The sequence below is a fragment of the Saccoglossus kowalevskii genome, chromosome 16 (assembly GCF_978046115.1).
Source record: "Saccoglossus kowalevskii chromosome 16, keSacKowa6.1, whole genome shotgun sequence".
Taxonomy (NCBI): Eukaryota; Metazoa; Hemichordata; class Enteropneusta; family Harrimaniidae; genus Saccoglossus; species Saccoglossus kowalevskii.
The window spans coordinates 12,376,495-12,400,879 of record NC_140656.1 but is presented as its reverse complement, the minus strand read 5'-3'; the positions used below and the strand labels follow the sequence as shown (position 1 = coordinate 12,400,879).

The 24,385-nt window shown below is 35.3% G+C and overlaps 1 protein-coding gene across 1 annotated transcript in view; it reads left to right on the top strand.

The window, feature by feature from the left end:
* The window catches only part of LOC100370870 (corrinoid adenosyltransferase MMAB-like), a 47,966-nt gene extending 27,061 nt beyond the window's left edge, over window positions 1–20,905 (top strand). The window contains exons 8-9 of the mRNA XM_002739383.4: window positions 13,161–13,220; window positions 20,782–20,905. Coding sequence (XP_002739429.2) covers window positions 13,161–13,220; window positions 20,782–20,881 — 160 coding nt within the window. The 3' untranslated portion in view covers window positions 20,882–20,905. The remainder of the gene's footprint in view (window positions 1–13,160; window positions 13,221–20,781) is intronic.
* The last annotated feature ends 3,480 nt before the right edge of the window (window positions 20,906–24,385 follow it).

Sequence of the window (24,385 nt, the reverse complement as noted above, 5' to 3'; positions counted from 1 at the left end):
GACGTATTTTAAGAGACTTGTCCTAATATTTTTCAAAAATTGCTATTTTAGAACAATTCCATAAACATAAAGCACAATTGTGTTTTTGACACATTTTTGAAACCCAGATTTTTAAAATAATTTAGGACAAGTATCCTATCAGTAACAATATATTATTTTGTCAGCCTATGTCACCAGCCTACAATTTGAGATATGGCATAATATCTATGCCATAGGAACCTATGGTAAAAACATTATACCGGGGGGTAATACTGTCAAAATTTCCACTATCCACTAAAATACAACCATAATTTTCTCAGAAAAATTAAACTGGTGACCTCCAACAAGTCAATATCATTATAATGCCCAGAAGTACAATTTACTGGACAATTAATAAGTTCTGAATATTTGCATTTATGATTAGGCTTCTACATGTACTTTAATACATGTATTTGAAAGCATTATTTATTAAAAATGTTGAATGTATATCTTGTTGTTGAGGTATTGAATAATATCAAAAAAATGTTAATTTTCCCTGGGATGAGATGCAAAACCTTTTATTTGGGGGCTCTAATTGTTGGTACCATACCAGTGTAGCAATACACTTACTGAACACATATCGCCATAGTATGTGACTGGTATTCATTACCTATTTAACTTTTAGATCCATTTCACCACACAAACCGTCAGCACCCATAAACAACAAATAAAACTGTTGGCAAACTACCCATACAGGACCTACCAGTAATACCTATGATAAATCTGCCATACAACCCACCATTCCAAGGAATATATCATGCTGTACTCATCCATAGTTAACCCGCAACTAATCAAAGATGCCTTGGTCAACTCAACCCTGGACCCATCCACACCATGGCCAACTCAACCCTGGACCCACCCACGCCATGGCCAACTAACTCTATCATAGACCCATCCATACTATGCCAACTCACTCTATCATAGACCCATCCATACCATGCCAACTCACTCTATCATAGACCTATCCACACCTTAAACAACTCAATCTGTCATGGACTTATCTTCACCATAGCCAACTCACTCAACCCTGGATCCACCCATATCATGGCCAACTCACTCTACCATAGAGCCATCCACACCATGTCCAACTCACTCAACCCTGGACCTACTCACACCATGGCCAACTCACTCAACCCTGGACCAATCCACACCATGGCCAACTCATTTAACCCTGGACCCATCCACACCCATGTCCAACTCACTCAACCTTGGACCCATCCACACCATGGCCAACTCACTCAACCTTGGACCCATTCTTCACACCATGGCCAACTCACTTAACCCTGGACCCATCCACATGTCCAACTCACTCAACCCTGGACCCATCCACATGTCCAACTCACTCAACCCTGGACCCATCCACATCATGGCCAACTCACTCAACCCTGGACCCATCCACATGTCCAACTCACTCAACCCTGGACCCATCCACACCATGGCCAACTCACTCAACCCTGGACCCATCCACACCATGGCCAACTCACTTAACCCTGGACCCATCCACATGTCCAACTCACTCAACCCTGGACCCATCCACACCATGTCCAACTCACTCAACCCTGGACCTACTCACACCATGGCCAACTCACTCAACCCTGGACCAATCCACACCATGGCCAACTCATTTAACCCTGGACCCATCCACACCATGTCCAACTCACTCAACCTTGGACCCATCCACACCATGGCCAACTCACTCAACCTTGGACCCATTCTTCACACCATGGCCAACTCACTTAACCCTGGACCCATCCACATGTCCAACTCACTCAACCCTGGACCCATCCACATGTCCAACTCACTCAACCCTGGACCCATCCACATCATGGCCAACTCACTCAACCCTGGACCCATCCACATGTCCAACTCACTCAACCCTGGACCCATCCACACCATGGCCAACTCACTCAACCCTGGACCCATCCACACCATGGCCAACTCACTTAACCCTGGACCCATCCACATGTCCAACTCACTCAACCCTGGACCCATCCACACCATGTCCAACTCACTCAACCCTGGACCCATCAACACCATGGTCAACTCACTCAACCCTGGACCCATCAACACCATGGCCAACTCACTTAACCCTGGACCCATCCACACCATGTCCAACTCACTCAACCCTGGACCCATCCACACCATGGCCAACTCACTCAACCCTGGACCCATCCACACCATGTCCAACTCACTCAACCCTTGACCTACTCACACCATGGCCAACTCACTCAACCCTGGACCCATCCACACCATGGTCAACTCACTCAACCCTGGACCTACTCACACCATGGCCAACTCACTCAACCCTGGACCCATCCACACCATGGCCAACTCATTTAACCCTGGACCCATCCACACCATGTCAAACTCACTCAACCCTGGACCCATCCACACCATGTCAAACTCACTCAACCCTGGACCCATCCACACCATGGCCAACTCACTCAACCCTGGACCCATCCACAGCATGGCCAACTCACTCAACCCTGGACCCATCAACACCATGGCCAACTCACTTAACCCTGGACCCATCCACACCATGTCCAACTCACTCAACCCTGGACCTATTCACACCATGGCCAACTCACTCAACCCTGGACCCATCCACACCATGGCCAACTCACTTAACCCTGGACCCATCCACACCATGTCCAACTCACTCAACCCTGGACCTACTCACACCATGGCCAACTCACTCAACCCTGGACCCATCCAAACCATGGTCAACTCACTCAACCCTGGACCCATCAACACCATGGCCAACTCGCTTAACCCTGGACCCATCCACACCATGGCCAACTCACTCCATCCTGGATGCATGCATCTATACCCAACTTGTCATGTATTTAATTCAATCAATGTTGAGTACGTCATAAGATATTTGCCTGGCAGCAGTAGTAGACAGTGTGGTACATGGGATGATAGTGATGAATAGACATTGTGCTGGCTCACATTACAGTCATTTGTCATCACTTTCACTCTAGTGTTTATTTGTTTTGACAAGGGTCTGCTTTCAGAGGGATAAAAGCAAAATAAACTGGGGTTTAATCACAGCCTACCAGAAACATTGACTAGACATGTGTCTCTTTGGGAAGACTTTAATTATTTGTTTTCATTGTATCTGTCGACAATGTTAGCAATATGGAGGATATTGAGTGAGATTCTTGTCTCTCAGAATCAAGGGTATCTTCCAGATTTTAACAGTGGTTGTTTTGAAGAGGTCTATCTCCACCATCTTATATTTGTTGTCACTCAACTTCACCAAAAATCTGTACACTGTTTAATAATGTATACATACATTTGAAGGTCACTTTAAATACCACACACTCAGACTGGATAATATGACCCCCCCCCCCCCCCCAACAAAAAGTAAAGCCATTAACTTAAATTCAGTTAAATTACATGGTATTCAATTTATATTGGACTCAATTAAAAATCAACTCTCTATAGGGTTGTAATTTAATTACTAATTAATCTCTATTAATTAATTAAACTCTATTAAATCACATGCTTTTTAATTCTCTTTATTTACCTAAATTGAACAAATTAGAAATAACAACATACCAAACTTTAACATAAATTAATTTAAGTTTAGCTTAGGTTAGGGTTTCAGAAAGGGTATACTGTATACTAACTTACATTTTGTGTATTCCTTTCTGTGAAAACTTGTTTTAAAATTAAATTAAATTTAAAATCATTGTGGAGCCTCTGTACAGAGGCTCACTTATACAGGTACATGTATATTCAATGTAATGGCTTCACTTTTAAAAACAATTCATTCACTCATAGTGAATTGGTGTGATTAATCTTCTCTTACACGCCCTTGTACTTTATAAATCACTGAAGATGTCACAATGTATAGTGTGATATGACATATGAGACACTGCTACTTGAACTACATTTTGTGTTGACACTTTGAATGCCAAAGTCAACTTGTCACCATTACAAAAACAATCAGTATCATTCCTTTCTGATGCTTTCAAATATTTTGATTTTTGGAAAATTACGCCCATTTGGTTGTAGAAATAATGTCAACATTTTGCACCAAGATTTTGGTATGATTGTTTTATATTCTAAATAAAGATGAAATGCACATTTTTCACCATACATAACTTTTGACTAGACATTGAAAAAATTGAACTGAATTGAATAGGTTTTATGGTTGAAAATAGTATATAGCAATTCTGACAACAAAAAGGGTGATTAGGCAAATCAACAAATGTTTTTTTTTCTGGGCAACAACAAGAAATTAAATTTGAGATAGCTAGATTGTTTTCACATTTTTATGTATCACTATGTAATTATTCTCAAAATGATGTCTTTATTTTTTTTTATTTTTTGATATCTTAAACAGAATGGGAATACATAAATGTAAAACATACATTGAAAAAATGTAATTGGTGCAAAATGTCAAAATATCAACAAGCTTATCCTGACACTACTTTTATTTCTGTGAAAAATATTCTGATGGAAACTAGTTAGCACAAAATTAGATAAAAAAACAGTTTAGGCTAATTTTTTTTCTTGATTTTGATTGGTACCCGGTAATACAATTGCTGATCAACAATATCTCAAAGAAGGTAATTTCAACCAAAGTTAAAAACTTAAAAACAAAACACAGAAATACTCAAAAGTAGAAGTAAAGATGTCATGGAAGGTAATTACAGATGGAAACAAAATACACAAAGATATAAACATTCAACTCATTTTATTTCAATAAGAAACATCAAGAGGGTCTGGTACCATCTGAATTTGACCATTTCCTTCACTTTCTTATATTTGTGGCTTTATTCATATGGACGTATTCGATGAAATGGCTTCACTTTTCATATAAATACAACCCATTCACTCATAATTTTTTTAATCTGATCATGCACACCTTCATTCATAAATCAAAATTATGGTGATTGATAGCATCTGACTGGCCATTTCCTGCCAGGTTGTTGAATTGTTAACTGAATAAAAAGATTACAGTATCTTATTAACTCATTTTACCATATGATCATCAATACTTACCTCAATGTCTGTATAGCACATTAGGATATGATTAATTCTTATAGGACGCATAGGAATGGTAAAATATCATCTAATTATAATTTACAAGTCTTCTATTTCTTCTTGAAATGCACATTTGACTTTATCCATGTCCTATAAAACTGTCTATAGAAAGATTTATTGGATTATTGCAAAAAGATTGGGACTACGAATTTTGTAGATTTTAACAATTATAAAATCTCTTCCCCAGTTGACCATTAAAAACTCTAAGAAATGGTAAATTTTGGAAAAAACTCATTTACAGATATTTGATAGGAATTATTGATTCTGTAGTTTTTAATAACTATAATTTCAGGGTTCATGGTGGACCATTAGAAACTAAATAATGATAGATTTTAAGAAGAAAATACACAGAAAATCTACTCAGAAAACTACAGAAAATTAAAAAAGAAAACCAAAAAAACACCAGCTTTATAGCTTTTAATAATTATAAAATTACTTTCAGGGTTGACCATTAGAAACCCTATTTTGGGGGGAAAAAACTACACAGAAAACTTTAAAATTTTGCAAGGAAAATTTAAAAAAAAACAACAGACGTTTGATTATTATTATTTGTCCAGCAACATCATTCTGGAAAATAAGTACTTAATATATTATGAACACTACTGTTTTAAAAGGAACTTTAGATTTTTGATTAAAACTTTGATTGAAGTCATTCTAAAGACATCCATGGCTGTTTTAAACATGCACCTCACCTGATTATTTCTGGTGGGTATGTTCTATATTAAAGCAATCATTTTGAATTTTAAACCTAAATTTGTTAATTTGTTTACACTTTTTTGAAGAAAATAATTTATAAATTTTTCTTGATAATTAAGTTATTGACCCAGAGCATACTGGAATGTGTTATCATTAGCGAGTTGTGCATAAGATTTATTTGACATTCCTTTCATCAATCACTATAAAAATATATCTATTTTTCATGCATGTAGTACACATGTCAAGTACAACATCATGTTTTCATCTAAAAGTGCTGTGACCTCATCAGTCATCACCTCTATCTGGAATTAATATTACTAGACTTGGTAAATATGTTTTAGCGAAACACCATAGAAACTATAAGAAGATAATAATATTTATTTTGGTATGCAGCATTGAAGCCCAGAAAACTAAAATCAATATTAATACAAACTAAAACTCATTCTAAACTTCTTATTTTTAATTCTCTCAAAATAGCATTTTGATATTTTTTTTTTAAATTAGGCCAGACTTTTTTTATTCCTTGTTTCTCGAGTTCTTATGAGGCAATTTTTTTGAGGAGGGCGGGAAAAAAAATAAAATTAATTCTTTTTTTCCCATTAGATTTGTGTGATTCTCAAAGAATTGTAAGTGAGATCATTGATCGAAGAGAAGAAATGAAATAAAATTTTATTCCATGTATAACCTTGTTTCTCATCTGCGCGAGACTTCGGTACTTTGATCATGGTATTCCCATGAAAATGCAACTTGGGTTTGTTAAGCGACGGGAGGGGAAAAAAAATGAAGATAAAAATAAGTTTTTTTTAGAAATTGTTTGCACTTACAAGTCGTCGGCCATGAGAAATTACGCTGAAATAAAATTTTACTATTATTTCATTTTCGGCTCCTGTTCATTCGGCGGGTTGGTGAAACAAGGGATAATAAAAGTCTGGTCTTAGTGTCTGTCTGTGTGTAAGTGTGTGTTTGTCTAATCAACGCTGTGACGACTTCCATTTAACTTTACACCTACCAAGTGATGACAAACTTACAAAATAATGACCCCCCCCCCTATTTTTCATAATTTATATTAATATTTAATCAAATTTAAGTAATTTTGTGTAGCTTAGGTTTAGTAAAGGATGGAGGTATAGTTCAATTTATATTAATATTAATACTTACTAAACGTAAGCTTCGCAAACATTTCTATGTTAAGTCATAGCATGTATGATGTTATTTTTATTTAATTAAACTTGGGTGGGTGGGGGGGGTGGGGGTGCGTGTGTGGGTTTGTGCGTGTGTGCGTGCGTGTGCGTGCGTGTGCGTGTGTGGGGGGTGTGGGTGGGGGTGTGTGGCTGGGGGGTGGGTGTGTGGGTGGGGTGTGTGGGTGGGGTGTGTGGGGGTGTGTGTGTGGGTGTGTGTGTGTGGGGGTGTGTGTGGGTGTGGGTGTGTGTGTGTGTGTGTGTGGCTTTTCAAGATTGAAATTCAAGCATCCTAATTACCTGATTTGTAGTTCATTATTAATCGTCAAGCTTTTTTGAAAGACACTTGAATTAATTTTAAATATGCCTGCAATACTCCCATACACTTGTATATATCATTTAATATAATTGAGCAAATATGGTAATAAGTACATGAGTGAGTTAAGCTGAGTGAAGTGTAACATTATCAGTGCTATAAATAATACACATACATTATGGTATAAGCTAATTTGCTTACTGCATATGCACTTAATAGATAAATGGATCAATTTGAGCATGGTTTACTTAGAATCTCACCAAAATTTTCTTACCTCACATTCTGAAAGACACACTGGAACAATTTGTCTTTAGTAAAATTTGAGTGATCATGACAAAGTTTCATTTTTGAGCATGTCAAGATGTGCCTCTGTAATTGATTTTGCAGAAGATCTTGTATGAACGGTTGTGCGAAGTCAACCATGGAAGTAAATTGTTGCAAGATTTACATTGTATCAATAGTATATTTGATTTTGCTAAAAGTATTGATAATATTCAGAGGCAGCGGCACAAAATTTTGCATGAATGGGCGAGATCTGCTCACCCCCCGAGCGGAAGGCACAAGGCTACTAGGGGGATCCAGCAGCATACTCCCCATTAAAAACTTTGAAATCTGAAATGCTATTCTCTGCATTTTGAGGGGTAAATTTTGTTGACACAAAGGGCTTCAGCTTGATTTTCAAGGGGGCGACACCCCTCCAACATTTTTTTTTGAAGAGGCGATCACCCCTCTGCCCCACTGAGACTAATTTCCATCCAGATTTTTGACTAATATCAGTATTAAGCAGCTTTTAAGTATTTGTATAACAGTTTTTGTATAACAGTACCAAGTATCATCAGTATTTGTTTCAACAACAATACTGTATAGAAACACTATATCAATTTCATCATGAAAAAGTTATTTGTTTGTTATTTTGTGTGTGTTCAAAATTAGAAACAGGGGATTAATAATAGGTCTCCGGCCATCCACCTGGAGTCGTATTTCAGAACCCTGTGAGTCAAATCTGTTCATTCTTTGCATGTACCTAGTACTTTATCTGCGACGTATGTACATGCAGTGGTTTACTAATTCAATTCAAGATGGCTGACTGGCAGCCATTTGGTTTTTTTAAAATGTAGTATCTTATTCATGCTTTGTCAGTTTTTGTTCAAATTTGGTAAGTACATTATATATGTTAGTATACATGTCTATGATGATACGTTTCACAATCGGATCAAAGATGGCCAACTTGCAGCCATCTTGTTTTTTGGAAATGTTGTATCATGGACATCATTTGCTATTGGTACATTGTATATTTTAGATTACATGTCCATGACAATTTGTTTTATAATCAGATCAAAGATGGCCGACTTGTGGCCATCTTGCTTTTTGACCATACTACTATATCTCCAAGACTTAGGAATCATTTTCACTCATATTTGGAACATGCGTCATACATTTTGGAATACATGTTCATGTCAGTTTGTTCCATGATCAGATCAAAGATGGCTGACTGGCATACATCTTGTTTTTTGGGAAAGGTGGTATCTTGGACAGGATTTGTCAGTTTTCTTTCAAATTTAATACAAGCATTATATATGTTGAGATACATGTCCATGATTATTTGTTTTGTGTTTAAATCAAAAATGACCAACTGGAAGCCATCTTGTTTTTTTTCAAAACGTATCGATATGTTTTTTTCTCTTCAAATTATACTTGTAAGGATACATATCCATGACAATTACATGCAGTTTCACAATCAGTTTCCCAGATGGTTGACTGCCTGAAATCTTGCTTTTTGACCATACTACTATATTCTTGTACATGAGCCAAAAGAAATTCAGTTTGGATACGAAAAATGCTTGATTAAGCATGTCCTGTTTAAGTCATTTAATACATCTAATTTCTGGTAATACTACCCCAGCCAATTATTCACTCTCAATTACTAACTATGCTGTTGGTCTATATTACTTTATTTTTGGTCTGAATAACATTTCCCCTAAATCCAACGAGCACTATATAATTAATAATGACTTGTTAGTTCCCGTTCGGACGTAGTCCGAAAACGGAGACTTTAATATGGTTTGCCCTGTGTGCGTCTGTGCGTGCGTCCGTGATCACTTGTACCTCAAACATGCATGGACCGATTAGGTTCAAACTTCACTCATACATCACACATTATATGGGACATATGCACATGCATTTTTTTCATGATCCGATTAACGATAGCCGAATAGCGGCCATTTTAAGGCCGAAAATGCATTGAAATCGCACATTTTCACCATTCCGGACCCGGATCTCAGTTATGCATGGACGGATTTTGTTCAAATTTGGTACATACATTAAACATAATAGGACCTTGATGCACGTCATTTTTTTTTCAAATCAAGTTTGAAATGGCCGACTGGCGGCTATTTTGTTTTAAAGAATTCAGTTCTGGATCCGTATCCGAGACATGTCTTGATTGATCAAGTTCAAACTTCACACACACATGGTACATCATGTCACAAATAAATATGTGCATTTGTTTCATGATCCGCTTAACAATAGCTGAATGATGGCCATTTTAAGGCCGAAAATGCATTTCGGATCAGACCACTTAAAGTGGTCTGAGATTTCGGTCATGATCTGCTTTGAATGTATATGTCACTCAAATATGAACAGAACGGGGACGTGTCATTGACAATGACTTGTTTATTTGTGTGTTTGTTTCTTCTATTTATTTGTTTGTTTCTGCTGTGTATTTGTTTGTTTATTAATTGTAGTAACATAAAGAGAACTTTTCAAATCTTAAAAAACAATTAAATTGGATGAATTACAATGTATAACATTTAACTTCAGATAAGTTGAGTTGTTATACTTTCTCTAGTATTTGCCATACGTGTTACACATAACTGCACATAGATTGGTGAGTGATGTCTGTATGATCCTAAGGTAGATATAGTCAAAATATACTATCTATATTTAGATACGACATTCTAATAATAGCTATCAGATAAGACTAACATTTAGCCATTTACTTGGAAAATATCAAGTATTTTGGGATTCTGCACTTTGAAATCTCATGGATTAACCATTATGGGATGGGGGTGGAAACTTCAAAGGAGGGTCGATAATGTTAACAAAAATGTTTGTGTTGGTGAATGGTCTGACTGATCAGCCATGTATCTGTCATCCATTGTCCATTAGAAGTTGTAGGAAAGTTCATACTAGTCAAGGACTTTAGAGCATTTATAGATTTGTGTTTTTTTATCTCTGCTGTTATTGTAGCATGCCAAGTGAAGTGCTTATGCAGTCACCATCATCTACAATCCTGTTTTCATTTTGTTCTTGAAAACCACCCACCAGGTTATGTTATTGGTGGAACTTCGGTTGAAGATTTTTTGACTCCTGTGTGCAAAGCACACGATGGGAGTCTTTGCAGTTACCCTGTCTGTGTGTGTGTGTGTGTGTGTGTGTGTGTGTGTGTGTGTGTGTGTGTGTGTGTGTGTGTGTGTGTGTGTGTGTATGTGTGTCTGTCCATTCCACTGATATCTCAAGAACTGTATGTTTGTTTTTAATGAAACTTTGTGTATAGATGCTCTGGGCTAATGCGCAGATTTGATTAGGTTTTGGTTGAAATCCATGCATAATAATTACCTTATTTGCATGATAATTAGCTAATTTTTAGCTGTTTCTTGACTGTTCCATTGATATCTAAAGAGCCATTCATTAGATTTTGATGAAACTTGGTACATAGATGCTCTGGACTAATTTACAGATGTGATTAATTTTGGGTAAAAATTTATGCATATGATTAATATAATTTGCATAATGATTAGTCAATTTTCAGCTTTTCCAGCGATATCTAAGTACTAATCATCACATTTCAATGAAACTTACATAGATACAAAAGACGATGCACAGACAGATATGTGAAATATTAATTACCTAATTTGCATAATTAATAAATTTTCAGCTTTTGATATTTCAAGTACTATTACTTCGTTACTATATGGTACATAAATTCTCTAGAACAATCCAAAGACCTGATTAATTTTAAGTAAAAATGTGTACATATTAATCAACTAATTTGCATAATAATCTTGGTACAAAGATTTTCTAGAACAATGCACAGACCTGATTAGTTTTGGGTTAAAATCAGTGCATATTAATTACCTAATTTGCATAATTAGCTAATTTGCATAATTAGCTAATTTTCATCTTTTACACTGATATCACATGTACTAATTATTCCATTTCAATGAAACTTGGTACATTGATGTCCAGAACAATGCACAGTATATTATAATAAATCATAATTTTTGGTTCTAATCGCATTTCAATGAAACTTCGTACATAGATGGTCTGTGACAGTACTTACTTTAATTCAGTGAATCTTGGGACATATGTACTCTTAACACAATGTGATGATCTAATTAGTTTTAGGTTGATATACATCTATAATAATTACCTAATTTGCATAATAATTTATATTTCAGCTTCCCACTAATTTAGTTAGGATTAATCATCACATTATAATGAAACTTTGTACAAGTGCACCCTGAAACAATATACAGACCTAAATCTATGCATAATAATTGCTTAATTTGTATAATAATTCATTTGGTTTATATAATTTTTGCTCTTAAATTCTATTTGAATTTCTCAGTCCATTAATTGCACTAATTAATATTATTTTCACACATTGTTTTTTTATGTAACATTTTGCTCACTCAAAGGTTTTATTATGGATCCAATGATCACCCCTAATATGGAATGGTTTACCCCACAAGAGCATTAAGCCATTCTAGTTTGTTATGAATTCTGTGTCAACCCAAATTTCTTTTGCCTCATGACAAAATAGAAAACACATTAAACGTTTAATGGCTCCCTCATGTACTTGTTGAGATATTTAAACAAAACTCTTTCTTTTAACACTTAATCTTTTCACCACCTGATCTCTTTTTTTCATAACATTTCACAAAATAGTCATGTTTATGGTCTGCACTTTCAGAAGATTGGGACAAAAATAACCATATTTAAAGTAAAAACTGAGTAAAAACTAAAGTGTAAAAAAGTAAAAACTGAAAATTTACTAAAATTTAGTCAGTTGGCACCAAAATTAGGATTCATTTCTAGAATATAAAAAAAAAGTGACGAAAAATGTGGGTGAGAAAGTCTGGTGGTGAAAAGGTTATTGCAATTATAGCTATAAACTGTAAAACATTTTATTTTCAGTGTTATCAATTTTGGCGATTTGACAATTTTCAAAATTTGCTGTCACTCCCTAATATCGCAGTATAAGTCATTATAGCTCTTTGGGACATCAGTAAAAGTTCCTCTGGCTCCTTGGGACCCTAATGATTGTCTCTGTGACTCCCTAGCACCCCAGTGAAAGTCACTGTGGCCGCCTGTCTTACTGATGTAAAAAATGTTCACTGCTGCATAATTTTTTCCCTGATTTGAGAACAGTGTGTCCTACATGGTATGATGCACTGAGATTTGTTGTGCCAAAACAATTAACGCTCATTCCATGAGGTTGAACCCTGGATGAATCAAACACACACTCAATATAGGGGTACTAAATTCACTGGCTGATTCATTCACTTACAGATGTGACTTTGGATGGAAAAACCTTGAATTAGGTCCACAGGTGTTTGAGTTCTAGTTGACGCCCAGATAGCACATTAAATTGCCATTTGAGAGATTGGTGTATAGGCTTATCATGAAGTAATATGAATGTGGTTTCTGTATGTATTTTAGACTGCAACAAACAATCTTAGGTGACAATAGTGATTGACATGCAGTGTTCAGAATTGTTTCCCGGCACAAAAATATATTTTTAAAAAAGTGAAACTGATTACTAGTATTGATACTGATCTTGTAACAACTGATGATTGATTTGTTCTTTCTATCTATTTTATTATTTTTAGAGTCATACCACTAGCCAGAGATGGGGAGGTGGACAATGCTGTTGTACAGTATCTCAATAGGTAAGACAGTACTAGAAATAATCTGACCATTAGAACTCTGGATGATTGGGAAGTCAAATTTCAAGAGATTTGAAGTAAAAACCTGAAAATTGAACATAATAGCATCTTGAATTTTATACTTGGTATTCTCTGAAACTGTTGGAATGATAGAATTTGAACAAATCACCGGAAACTCGTGAATTAAACTTCCAAGCGACAACTTGGTAAATTGGTATTTTGCATTGGTATCATATTTACATTTTGAAATATTAAGTTGAAATATCAGTATGTTCAAGTCCCAAGATAAAGATAAATTATTTGTTTGCAATATCAAATTTTTGCCAACAGGTTTCTGTATTTAATGATTGTTCCCTAAGAAATCAATTAATGATGAAAAAAATGCAGTGGATGATCCATTGCCAAAATAAATAATTATCACTATTTCCATACCCTTCCAATGATCTGTCTATAAGACTGGCACATTTCTAATTTAAGTATGTTTAATTGGTTTGTTTTTGTACTTTTAAAACCTGAAGAATTCTATATTTAGAGCACAATGTTGTGCACTTTGGAAGTAAAGGCAATTAAGAGTATTTTATCATTGTAAGTGTTCTTTCAATTATACATGTATATTGGACATACATTTGTAGCTAAATGTAGATTGTCATGATGACAACCTAGTAAATGATGGGGTTTTTCACCTTTAATTACTGTAAAAGGATTAATTATTCACTGGGTTTTAATTTTGCTTATTTCGCTGGCTGGAAAATGCGCTAAATTAAAACCCAGTGAGTATGTAAAAATTTAGCATAGAACACACTATCTAAATGATAAAACCGTGAATTTAAAACCCACTGAATATGCCTGAAATGGTAAATCAGCGAAATTTAAACCCAGTGAAAATTAATCATTTTTCAGTATTGAAAACCATACCATTCCCTACTTTACCATGAAATCCTGGCAACAAGGTCAAGGTTCATCATTGTTAGAATCAAATGAGAAGTTTAAAAGAAAACATGACATTTGAGTGGATCAACACATTAAGTTCACAAGTCTTTCGCTGTTACAACTCTCTACACGACTATTTGTTTACCATTGATACCCGGTATATGTCAACCATTTATGACTCTGTCATGTTGTATGACCGCTCGACAAGGATTCAAACATGAGTAGTAGAATGGTGATTAACGGCTAATCAAGCACAAGCTGGAAGGTGAATGTTACCTGTAAACTATCAGCATGCATGTGTAGCTTATTATTTTATAAGCGGCCTGATCATTACATGCATAAACATCACAGATTGCACTATTTAAGATAAGAGAGACAACAATATATATTAAAGCGCAGTAGTCGTCGCGCTGCGCAAGTGCGACATTTGTGTTGATAAACATTGATTTTTCCACAATCCAATGCGTTCTTCAAATGGAAATCACAAGTATGAGGTTTGACCTGGGCGCGACTTGCATTGATTACCGCCGGTGACTCCTTGATACCTTCGAATAACATGAAAATTACCTCATTAAAGCTTGGAAACGTCTCAGTTCGTACTCGTTGATCTGCGCAACAGTCAAAGTCACCATCTTTGTTTATATGAGACCCATATATCTCGCACATGCGTAGACTACCGCGCTTTAAATATATTTAACATTCTCACCACCAGTTCCCTGTTTTCATCAATAACAAATCGTCCTCTTTTATAGTCTGTACTTTTACAGACAATTTGGACAAAAATAGCCACATTTTTTTAGTAAAAACCGAAAATTGACAAATTTTGTTTGTTATGGCTTCAAATTTAGGGTTTATTTCCAAAAATATTGAAGAATTTAAGAAAAAAGTGCAGAAAAATTTGGGAGAGAAAGTCTGGTGGTGAAAAGGTTAACATATCGCCTACATGTGCCGTTTTTTTCAATGAGAACCATTTTGGAACTTCAATGGAAGGCTTTCAGCAGGCAATTTTGTTTAACTAAATATGATTGGTTACATATACTGTTGTTGATTGGAGAGTTTTAAAACAAATTTTAGGGTACAATCATTGTCTAAAGTCTGTATGGTAATCATGGTTGGTCACATGATGTTCTTATCTGTATGCTTATATTGACAGACAATGTTGACAATGATAAGCATTAAATATATTGCTAACTTAATATGTTTGTCTTAACATTATGAGAAAACCATTAACAGATACTTTTAATATGCGTGATAACATTCATTGTTTGTTTCTCTACAATCAAGGTATATTTGGCTAATCTAAGTGTACTCCTTGTAATCACTCACATGGAATTACACACTTTTTCCTGTCTTTGTGTTTGTTTAAACTCATATCTCTATCTCATTGAATTTTAATGTCATTTTGTACATTTGAGCTGTGAGCTTATCCGCAGACCTGATTGTTTTTTTCTCTGAAATGTACATGTATAATCTGAATAATAATTCATCACTGGTTTAGCGTGATTGAGATTTCTACATCTCAAGGGCCATTCATTGGATTTTGGGGAATGGTAATGTAGACCCCTTAATGTTTTAATAAAAATTAATTAACTAATTTTTAGCTCCGCTGTCGACTTTGTCGAGCAGAGCTTATCATATGAGTGATTGTCGTCCGGTGTCCGTCGTCCGTGTCAATGTTTTACTTTTTCGACTTCTTCTTGAAAACTATGAGCCTGAATGCTTTGATATTTGGTGTATATGTACCTTGGGTAGACCTCTCTCAGATTTGTTCATTTTATGATCATATCTTCAATTCTCTAATTTTGGTGAATATTTTTGTCATTTTTGGTAAAAAGTGATATTTTCGACTTCTTGTTAAAAACCGCAAGTCCAATTGCTTTGATATTACATATATAGGTACTACATATGGACCTCTCTCAGATTTGTTCATTTTGTAATGATATCTTTAATTCTCTAATTTTGGTGAATATTTTTGTCATTTTTGGTAATAAGTGATATTTTCTACTTCTTGTTAAAAACCACAATCATTTATGGTGAAAAATGATATTTTTGAATTCTTGTTGAAAACAGCAAGTCCCATAGCATTGATACTATGCATATTGTTCATTTTCTAATGATTTCTTCTGTTCTTTAATTGAAATGTGCATTGCGAACAGCGGAACTATCTCAGCCGAGAGGCTGCTTGTTATAATATTCAAAGACTTAACCTGTTCCTGTCTTGTTTGTCAGAACATTATCGAAGAACAACTTATTATGTTGAAGAATTTTATTGGCTCTGCTGTTGTAAAAGCTGACAGCAGAGCTATTATTATTATTATTATTATTATTATTATTATTATTGGTGATTGTGTATCCCACATCCTGCAGCCCATGTGAACTATTCCTATGTATGACTTCTTATTAACTCTTATCTTGTCAGCCCCATGTATTTTTACACTGACTTGACCAGATAAGGGTTAAACTACCAGTCCAATAGCTTTGATACTTGATTCGCCTTAAGTGGACATCTGTCAGATTTGTTTATGGGATATAATGGTCATACATGTATTGTGAACACATACAGTATTCTATGGGATATGATGACAATACATATTGGCAACACGTACAGTACTCTATGGGACATGAAAGTCATACATACTGGAAACATGCAGATACAGTATTCTATAGGATGTGATGACCATCCATATTAGGAACACGTACAGCATTCTATGGGATATGATGGCCATCTATATCAGGAACACGTACAACATTCTATGGGATATAATGGTCATACATATCAGAAACATACACTACTCTATGGGATATGATGGCCATCCATATAAGGAACACGTACAGCATTCTATGGGACATGATAGTCATATATATTGGGAACAGATACAGTATTATATGGGACATGATGGCCATACATATTGGGCACACACAGTATTATATGAAATATGATGGAAGTACATATTGGGAACACACACAGTACTCTATGGGATATGATGAAAATACATATTGGGAACACATACAGCATTCTATGGGATGGGATATGATGGCAATACATATTGGGAACACATACAGTATTCTATGGGATATGATGGCTATACATATTGGGCACATACAGTATTATATGGGGGTTATGATGGCATTACATATTGGGAACATATACAACATTCTATGGGATATGATGGTCATACATATTGCGAACACATACTGTACTCTATGGGACATGATGGTCATATATACTTGGAACAGATACAGTATTCTATGGGATATGATGGCCATACATCTTGGATACACATACAACATTCTATGGGATATGGTGGCCATACATATTGGGCACACACAGTATTATATGGGATATGATGGCAATACATATTGGAAACACGTACAACATTCTATGGGATATGATGGTCATACATATTGCAATCACATACTGTACTCTATCGGACATGATGGTCATATATACTGGGAACAGATACAGTATTCTATGGGATATGATGGCAATACATATTGGGAACACATACAGCATTCTATGGGATATGGTGGCCATACATATTGGGCACATACAGTATTATATGGGGGTTATGATGGCAATATATATTGGGAACACGTACAACATTCTATGGGATATGATGGTCATACATATTGCGAACACATACTGTACTCTATGGGACATGATGGTCATATATACTGGGAACAGATACAGTATTATATGGGATATGATGGTAATACATATTGGGAACACATACAACATTCTATGGGATATGATGGTCATACATATTTGGAACACATACTGTACTCTATGGGACATGATGGTCATATATACTGGGAACAGATACAGTATTCTATGGGATATGATGGCCATACATATTGGATACACATACAGTACTCTATGGGATATGATGGCCATACATATTGGTAACACATACAGTACTCTATGGTGTGTGTCTGTTTCACTGATATCTCAAGAACCATTCAACAGATTTCAATGAAGGTTAATACACAGATGCTTTTGGATAATGCGCAGACCTGATTGTGCATATTAATCACTTAATTAGCCAATATTTAGCTTTTAAATCAATAGATAACAACTGCTATATGCTCTGGGATAAGCCATATACATGTTCACAAGCCGGCGCCAGCGAAATTCCAAAGCCAACCGTTTAGTCAAAACCAAAGCAGTTTAATAGCCAATTTGCTAGCGAATTTGCAAATTGGCTGCCCCAATACTTCTGGGACTTGCTGTAATGAAACTGGGTAAATAGATGCTTTTGGATAATCCACAGATCTGATTACTTCAGTGTTAAAATCAAGGCATAATAATTATCTACTTAGTATAAATGTATCCTCCGTAATGTGCATAACTATAATGTACTAAGACTGCTGCATCTTTAGAGAGAAAAAAATATGTCTATCAGTTGTTAGCAATAATATAGAGGTAACACTATGTAACCATAACAGAAAAAGTAACTTTACTGCAGTAACATGCGATTAGGGAATTATGGAAATCTCAGAAAGTGGGAGTCAAGTATTGACTCATATTGTTTTTGATTGTTTTTTGTGCCAGGCGACAGTTGTGGACATTGAATGTCATTATTGTCTCTCCTGACTTTTTTTTTATATGTGAAAATTGCAAGTACTAGTGCTGACACATAGTGCATTTTTGCCACAAAAGCCATATTCATGTTTGGGACTACATGACAGGGTTGTGCGGCCATCTCTGTCAACCAGGCTCGATCGAACACAAGAACCTGTGGACCTTAACCATGGTTCCCCCAAAGTCGCATTCGTCAGTGAATGAATCTCGGCCAGTGGAATTGGCCTTCCTATTGAGTCAGTGGCACACTCACCCAGGGTATGAGTCTACCCTTTCGATGTTCAGCCTAAGGTATGATTTGAACTTGGGTCTACCGATCATGAGACTGATGTGACAACCACTATGCTACCAGTGACCGGTATTAAGTATATTTATTTTTTTGATGAGTCGAAATACAAGGGGTAAAAACAGATGTACTTGTACTTGGCGGTACATCTGGTGACAAGATCAAACTCACATCTACATTTCTCAAAATCCTATGGGAGTTTAGTCAGCATGTTTTCGGTTGTTTTTCTCTTTTCCCATGGTGGATGATGTTTAAGTTTATTTATATTCATTCACTAAAATTTGATTCTCTAAACATTCTTTATACTTTATATTATGTTTATTAGGACCCTTGTGTATCATCTCGGCACCTTGGATATATTTTAAGATCATTTGGAGTAATAACATAAAGGGTTAATTTTTATTGGTAGATGTTTTTCTTGATTTGATGGTCTGTTAAAGGCACTCATGAGGTCAAAATTTTGGCAAAATTCATTGTGACTTGTAGCACATGTGCCTACAGGAGGCTAAAAAAACATTGTTTACATAGCAACCAGTTTTTATAGAACTACTCAGAGCACAGTGCACATTTACAGTTTTTATTGATAAATTTAAGTACTACATTAGATATGACCATTGTGTTTATCTCATCATACCCGTATTGCATTTTGTTGAACAACATGTACCACATTGTACACATGATGTAAATTCTGACCAGAGAAAAAAATGTCACAAAGTTTTGATTTTTCATCAATTCATGAAATTTGTTTACAAAATTATTACGGTTTTCACTTTGAACATTCTCATTGTTAAAGATTATTTTCTAAGTTTAAAAAGTACTTATCAAAACTTTATTTTTAGTTTCTGTCAGAATATAGAAAAAATTAGAAGTACTTGTATTGTAATATTATTATTATTATCAATTTTGGCTTTAAACATTCATATATTACTGGTATGTAAAATAGTTTGCATTGTTAAAAATTACTTATTAGTAAAAACTTTATTTTTTGTTTCTGTTATAATATAGCAAAAACATAGAAGAATAAAGAAGTCCTGTCATTGGGCCATCAGGACCATAAAAACTGTTTGGAATATTGCAAACAAGGATATTATTATTGTCATTGTTCCTATACTGCTGTTTTATTAGCAGAATCTTACAGTATATTCCAACATAAAGTTAGACAATGATAAACACTTTCTAAACGCATAGTCTAAGAGGAAATCAATAAACTATTCATAGGATTTAATAACTGTGCTAGATTTAAGTATATAACTGTAGTATGTTATTGATATGCCTTCTTGGTGGCCATGTATTTCATGAACCAAAGATGACCCTACTATCATTGTCATGCCCTCTATGGGTGGCTTCATAAACATAGCAGCTTGAATTCTAGACTACTGTGTATCTCACATGGACGTGGATTATAGTAAAATTATTATTGCTGAGTGAAATGTTCCAATAAGTAAATGGAACAATGCCTATGAAAAGGGATAGCCAAACTTGTTTTTCAGGGAAACAGCGACTTTGAGTAACATTTGATTCTGTATTTGCCTCATGTAATTGACTTGTTTTAGATTAGCAGAAACATTGGTGTTGTATACACCTGCTAAATACTCTCAACAAGTAGTGTCAGTTAAACTCAATTATGTCACACTTTACCCACAATCCTTTGCTGGAAAATCAAGATGGCAGACTACATAATACATGTACTTACTTTTACAGTAATATTAAATGTAAATCATTATATTTTAATGGTTTATTTTATCTTTGTATTTTTTTTCCCATAGGCTGAGTGATTTCCTTTTTACCTTAGCAAGGTATGCAGCAAAGTTAGAAAAGAAAGAAGAAACTATCTACCGGAAAGTTCAACCACATAAACAAAAATAAATGTATTAAATGTCTAGACATAAATATTTGTAGTTTAGATGTTGTATACCTGCATGCTTATACAGAAAGACATTCACACAAGAATTGAGAAAAATAAGTTCATCCATAGATGGGAATTTAAAGGGCAATGGTCGTCATGTGATGCATGTTCGAATTTCATGTAAACAAAACACATGGTTTATACATCGCTATGAGTCACATATCGAACAAGACATGCCATTCAACCCTTTATATGCTAGATATTTTTCTACCGGAAATTTAGTGACAATATTTTCAGATTTTGTTAAAGTGGGAGGGTTGTCACTTGCACATTGCGGGAATTGAGTCTCAAGCGATGATAACAACACACGCTAACAAAACGCAAAGGCTCATGGGTAGACGCTTGTTTGTAAACAATGACAAGCTATGGCCATCTGACACATGCACAGGTGACGAATCCCTCGCTTTAAATTGTTGCTGAATTTCATCATAAATTTGTACGATACAGACAAGTTCAGAAATTGCTTTTTGTTTTCGATCAAAAGGTTTGTAAATTTTTATCAACATTTTAGACTACAATATCATTTTGTAGATTGTGCCAAAGTTTGACAATGGGGCTCAAAGTGTTATTAGCCACCAATGAAATGTTATGTGAAGAGAAAAAATTGATTTATCTATGCCACACTTTCTCAAGAGTATGGTAATTTGTGCTGATTGTTGGTTACACCAAGTGTAATAGTGTGTAGAACTATCGCTATGTGGATATCACAAGAATACTGCAAAATATGCACATAAACAGCTCAGTGTAAATATCAACTATCACATAACAAAGGTCCATACAACTATTATATATACTGCATACTGTCTGAGTGATTCAGCTGCATTGTGTATGAAGGCAAGGACTGGAAATCACAATCATGGAAATCAGTGTCCCTTAATTTCCACAATTTCTTGCTATGAATTTGTTATTCAAACATGTGCACCATCTCGGAAATGTTTATCTATTGTTCCATTTTTAGAATTTGCATTTCCTATTAAGGTAGGATGCAAATACCCTGTGCAATATAGCAAAATTACACCACAAGGTACTGTAAAATACTTTATTTTAGCTGGATTTAATTTTCGCTGAATTTTGTATGGAATTTATTTTCACTGATTTTTGATGAGTTGAATGTGAAATATAGGAAAAAAAGTTATATTTGCTAGATTTTATTTTCTATTGAATCATCCTTTCAACGAAATTAGAAAAAATTAATTCCAAGCGAAAATAAAGTATTTTACAGTAAGGTGACATGCAGCTATATATTTATAGATTATGTAATTTTTTCTGAGTTGGTTATGGTGATTACAGTGATACTCTGTTCCTTTTACCCATCATGTGATTGGCCGAGACTGTTGTGTATTTTAATCCAGACCTGATACCTATAATCATTACAAATCATGTACATGCTCTAAATTCTTCTTTTTCCCCAACCTGACTGTCAGATTCCCAGATTCATCAGCTGAATTATGGTCATTATATAACTTATCTGCTTCTTATGGATCACACTTACTGCAGCTAGATTCAATACATAGTTATCTGCAAGATGTGTAATATGTTTGTTTCCTTCGACATGTAGTTATCGTTTGTAGTGTGTTTATATTTACTATCACATCACATAATTAGTGTGTAATATTTGAGGAAGAAAAGCATTGCATGAATATGTGTATATAGGATTAATGTCATCAGTAAAAGTGTCTAAAGATATATAGGAGTGTCTGAGATTGTACAGGATTAATGTCAGTAAGAGTGTCTGAGATTGTACAGGATTAATGTCAGTAAGAGTGTCTGAAAATGTACAGGATTAATGTCAGTAAGAGTGTCTGAAAATGTACAGGATTAATGTGAGTAAGAGTGTCTGAAAATGTACAGCTTTAATGTCAGTAAAAGTGTTTTAAAATGTGCAGGATTCATGTCAGTAAGAGTGTCTGAAAATGTACAGGATTCATGTCAGTAAGAGTGTCTGAAAATGTACAGGATTCATGTCAGTAAGAGTGTCTGAAAATGTATATGATTCATGTCAGTAAGAGTGTCTGAAAATGTACAGAATTCATGTCACTAAGAGTGTCTGAAAATGTATATGATTCATGTCAGTAAGAGTGTCTGAAAATGTACAGGATTCATGTCAGTAAGAGTGTCTGAAAATGTATATGATTCATGTCAGTAAGAGTGTCTGAAAATGTATATGATTCATGTCAGTAAGAGTGTCTGAAAATGTATATGATTCATGTCAGTAAGAGTGTCTGAAAATATGCAGGATTCATGTCAGTAAGAGTGTCTGAAAATGTACAGGATTAATGTGAGTAAGAGTGTTTGAAAATGTACAGGATTCATGTGATTAGTAAGTGCTTGGAGATGTATATGATTCATGTCAGTACCAGTGTCATATAATACCTTATATTGTTTTTGTAGAATATACGCTTTCAGCAAAGGTCACAATCCAATGAATACTGATATGGCCAGGTCACGATTCAATGAATACTGATATGGCCAGGTCACGATCCAATGAATACTGATATGGCCAGGTCACAATCTAATGAATATTTATATGGCCAAGTCACGATCCAATGAATACTGATATGGCCAGGTCACGATCCAATGAATACTGATATGGCCAGGTCACGATCCAATGAATACTGATATGGCCAGGTCACGATCCAATGAATACTGATATGGCCAGGTCACAATCTAATGAATATTTATATGGCCAAGTCACGATCCAATGAATACTGATATGGCCAGGTCACGATCCAATGAATACTGGTATTGCCAAGTCACAATCCAATGAATACTGATATGGACAGGTCACGATCCAATGAATACTGATATGGCCAGGTCACGATCCAATGAATACTGATATGGCCAGGTCACGATCCAATGAATACTGATATGGCCAGGTCACAATTTAATGAATATTTATATGGCCAAGTCACAATCCAATGAATACTGATATGGCCAGGTCACGATCCAATGAATACTGGTATTGCCAAGTCACAATCCAATGAATACTGATATGGCCAGGTCACAATCTAATGAATATTTATATGGCCAAGTCACGATCCAATGAATACTGATATGGCCAGGTCACGATCCAATGAATACTGGTATTGCCAAGTCACTATCCAATGAATACTGATGTGGACAGGTCACGATCCAATGAATACTGATATGGCCAGGTCACGATCCAATGAATACTGATATGGCCAGGTCACGATCCAATGAATACTGATATGGCCAGGTCACAATCTAATGAATATTTATATGGCCAAGTCACATTCCAATGAATACTGATATGGCCAGGTCACGATCCAATGAATACTGGTATTGCCAAGTCACAATCCAATGAATACTGATATGGCCAGGTCACAATCCAATGAATACTGATATGGCCAGGTCACAGTCCAGTAAACACTGGTATGGTCAAGTCACAGTCCAATGAATACTGATATGGCCAGGTCGCAATCCAATGAATACTGATATGGCCA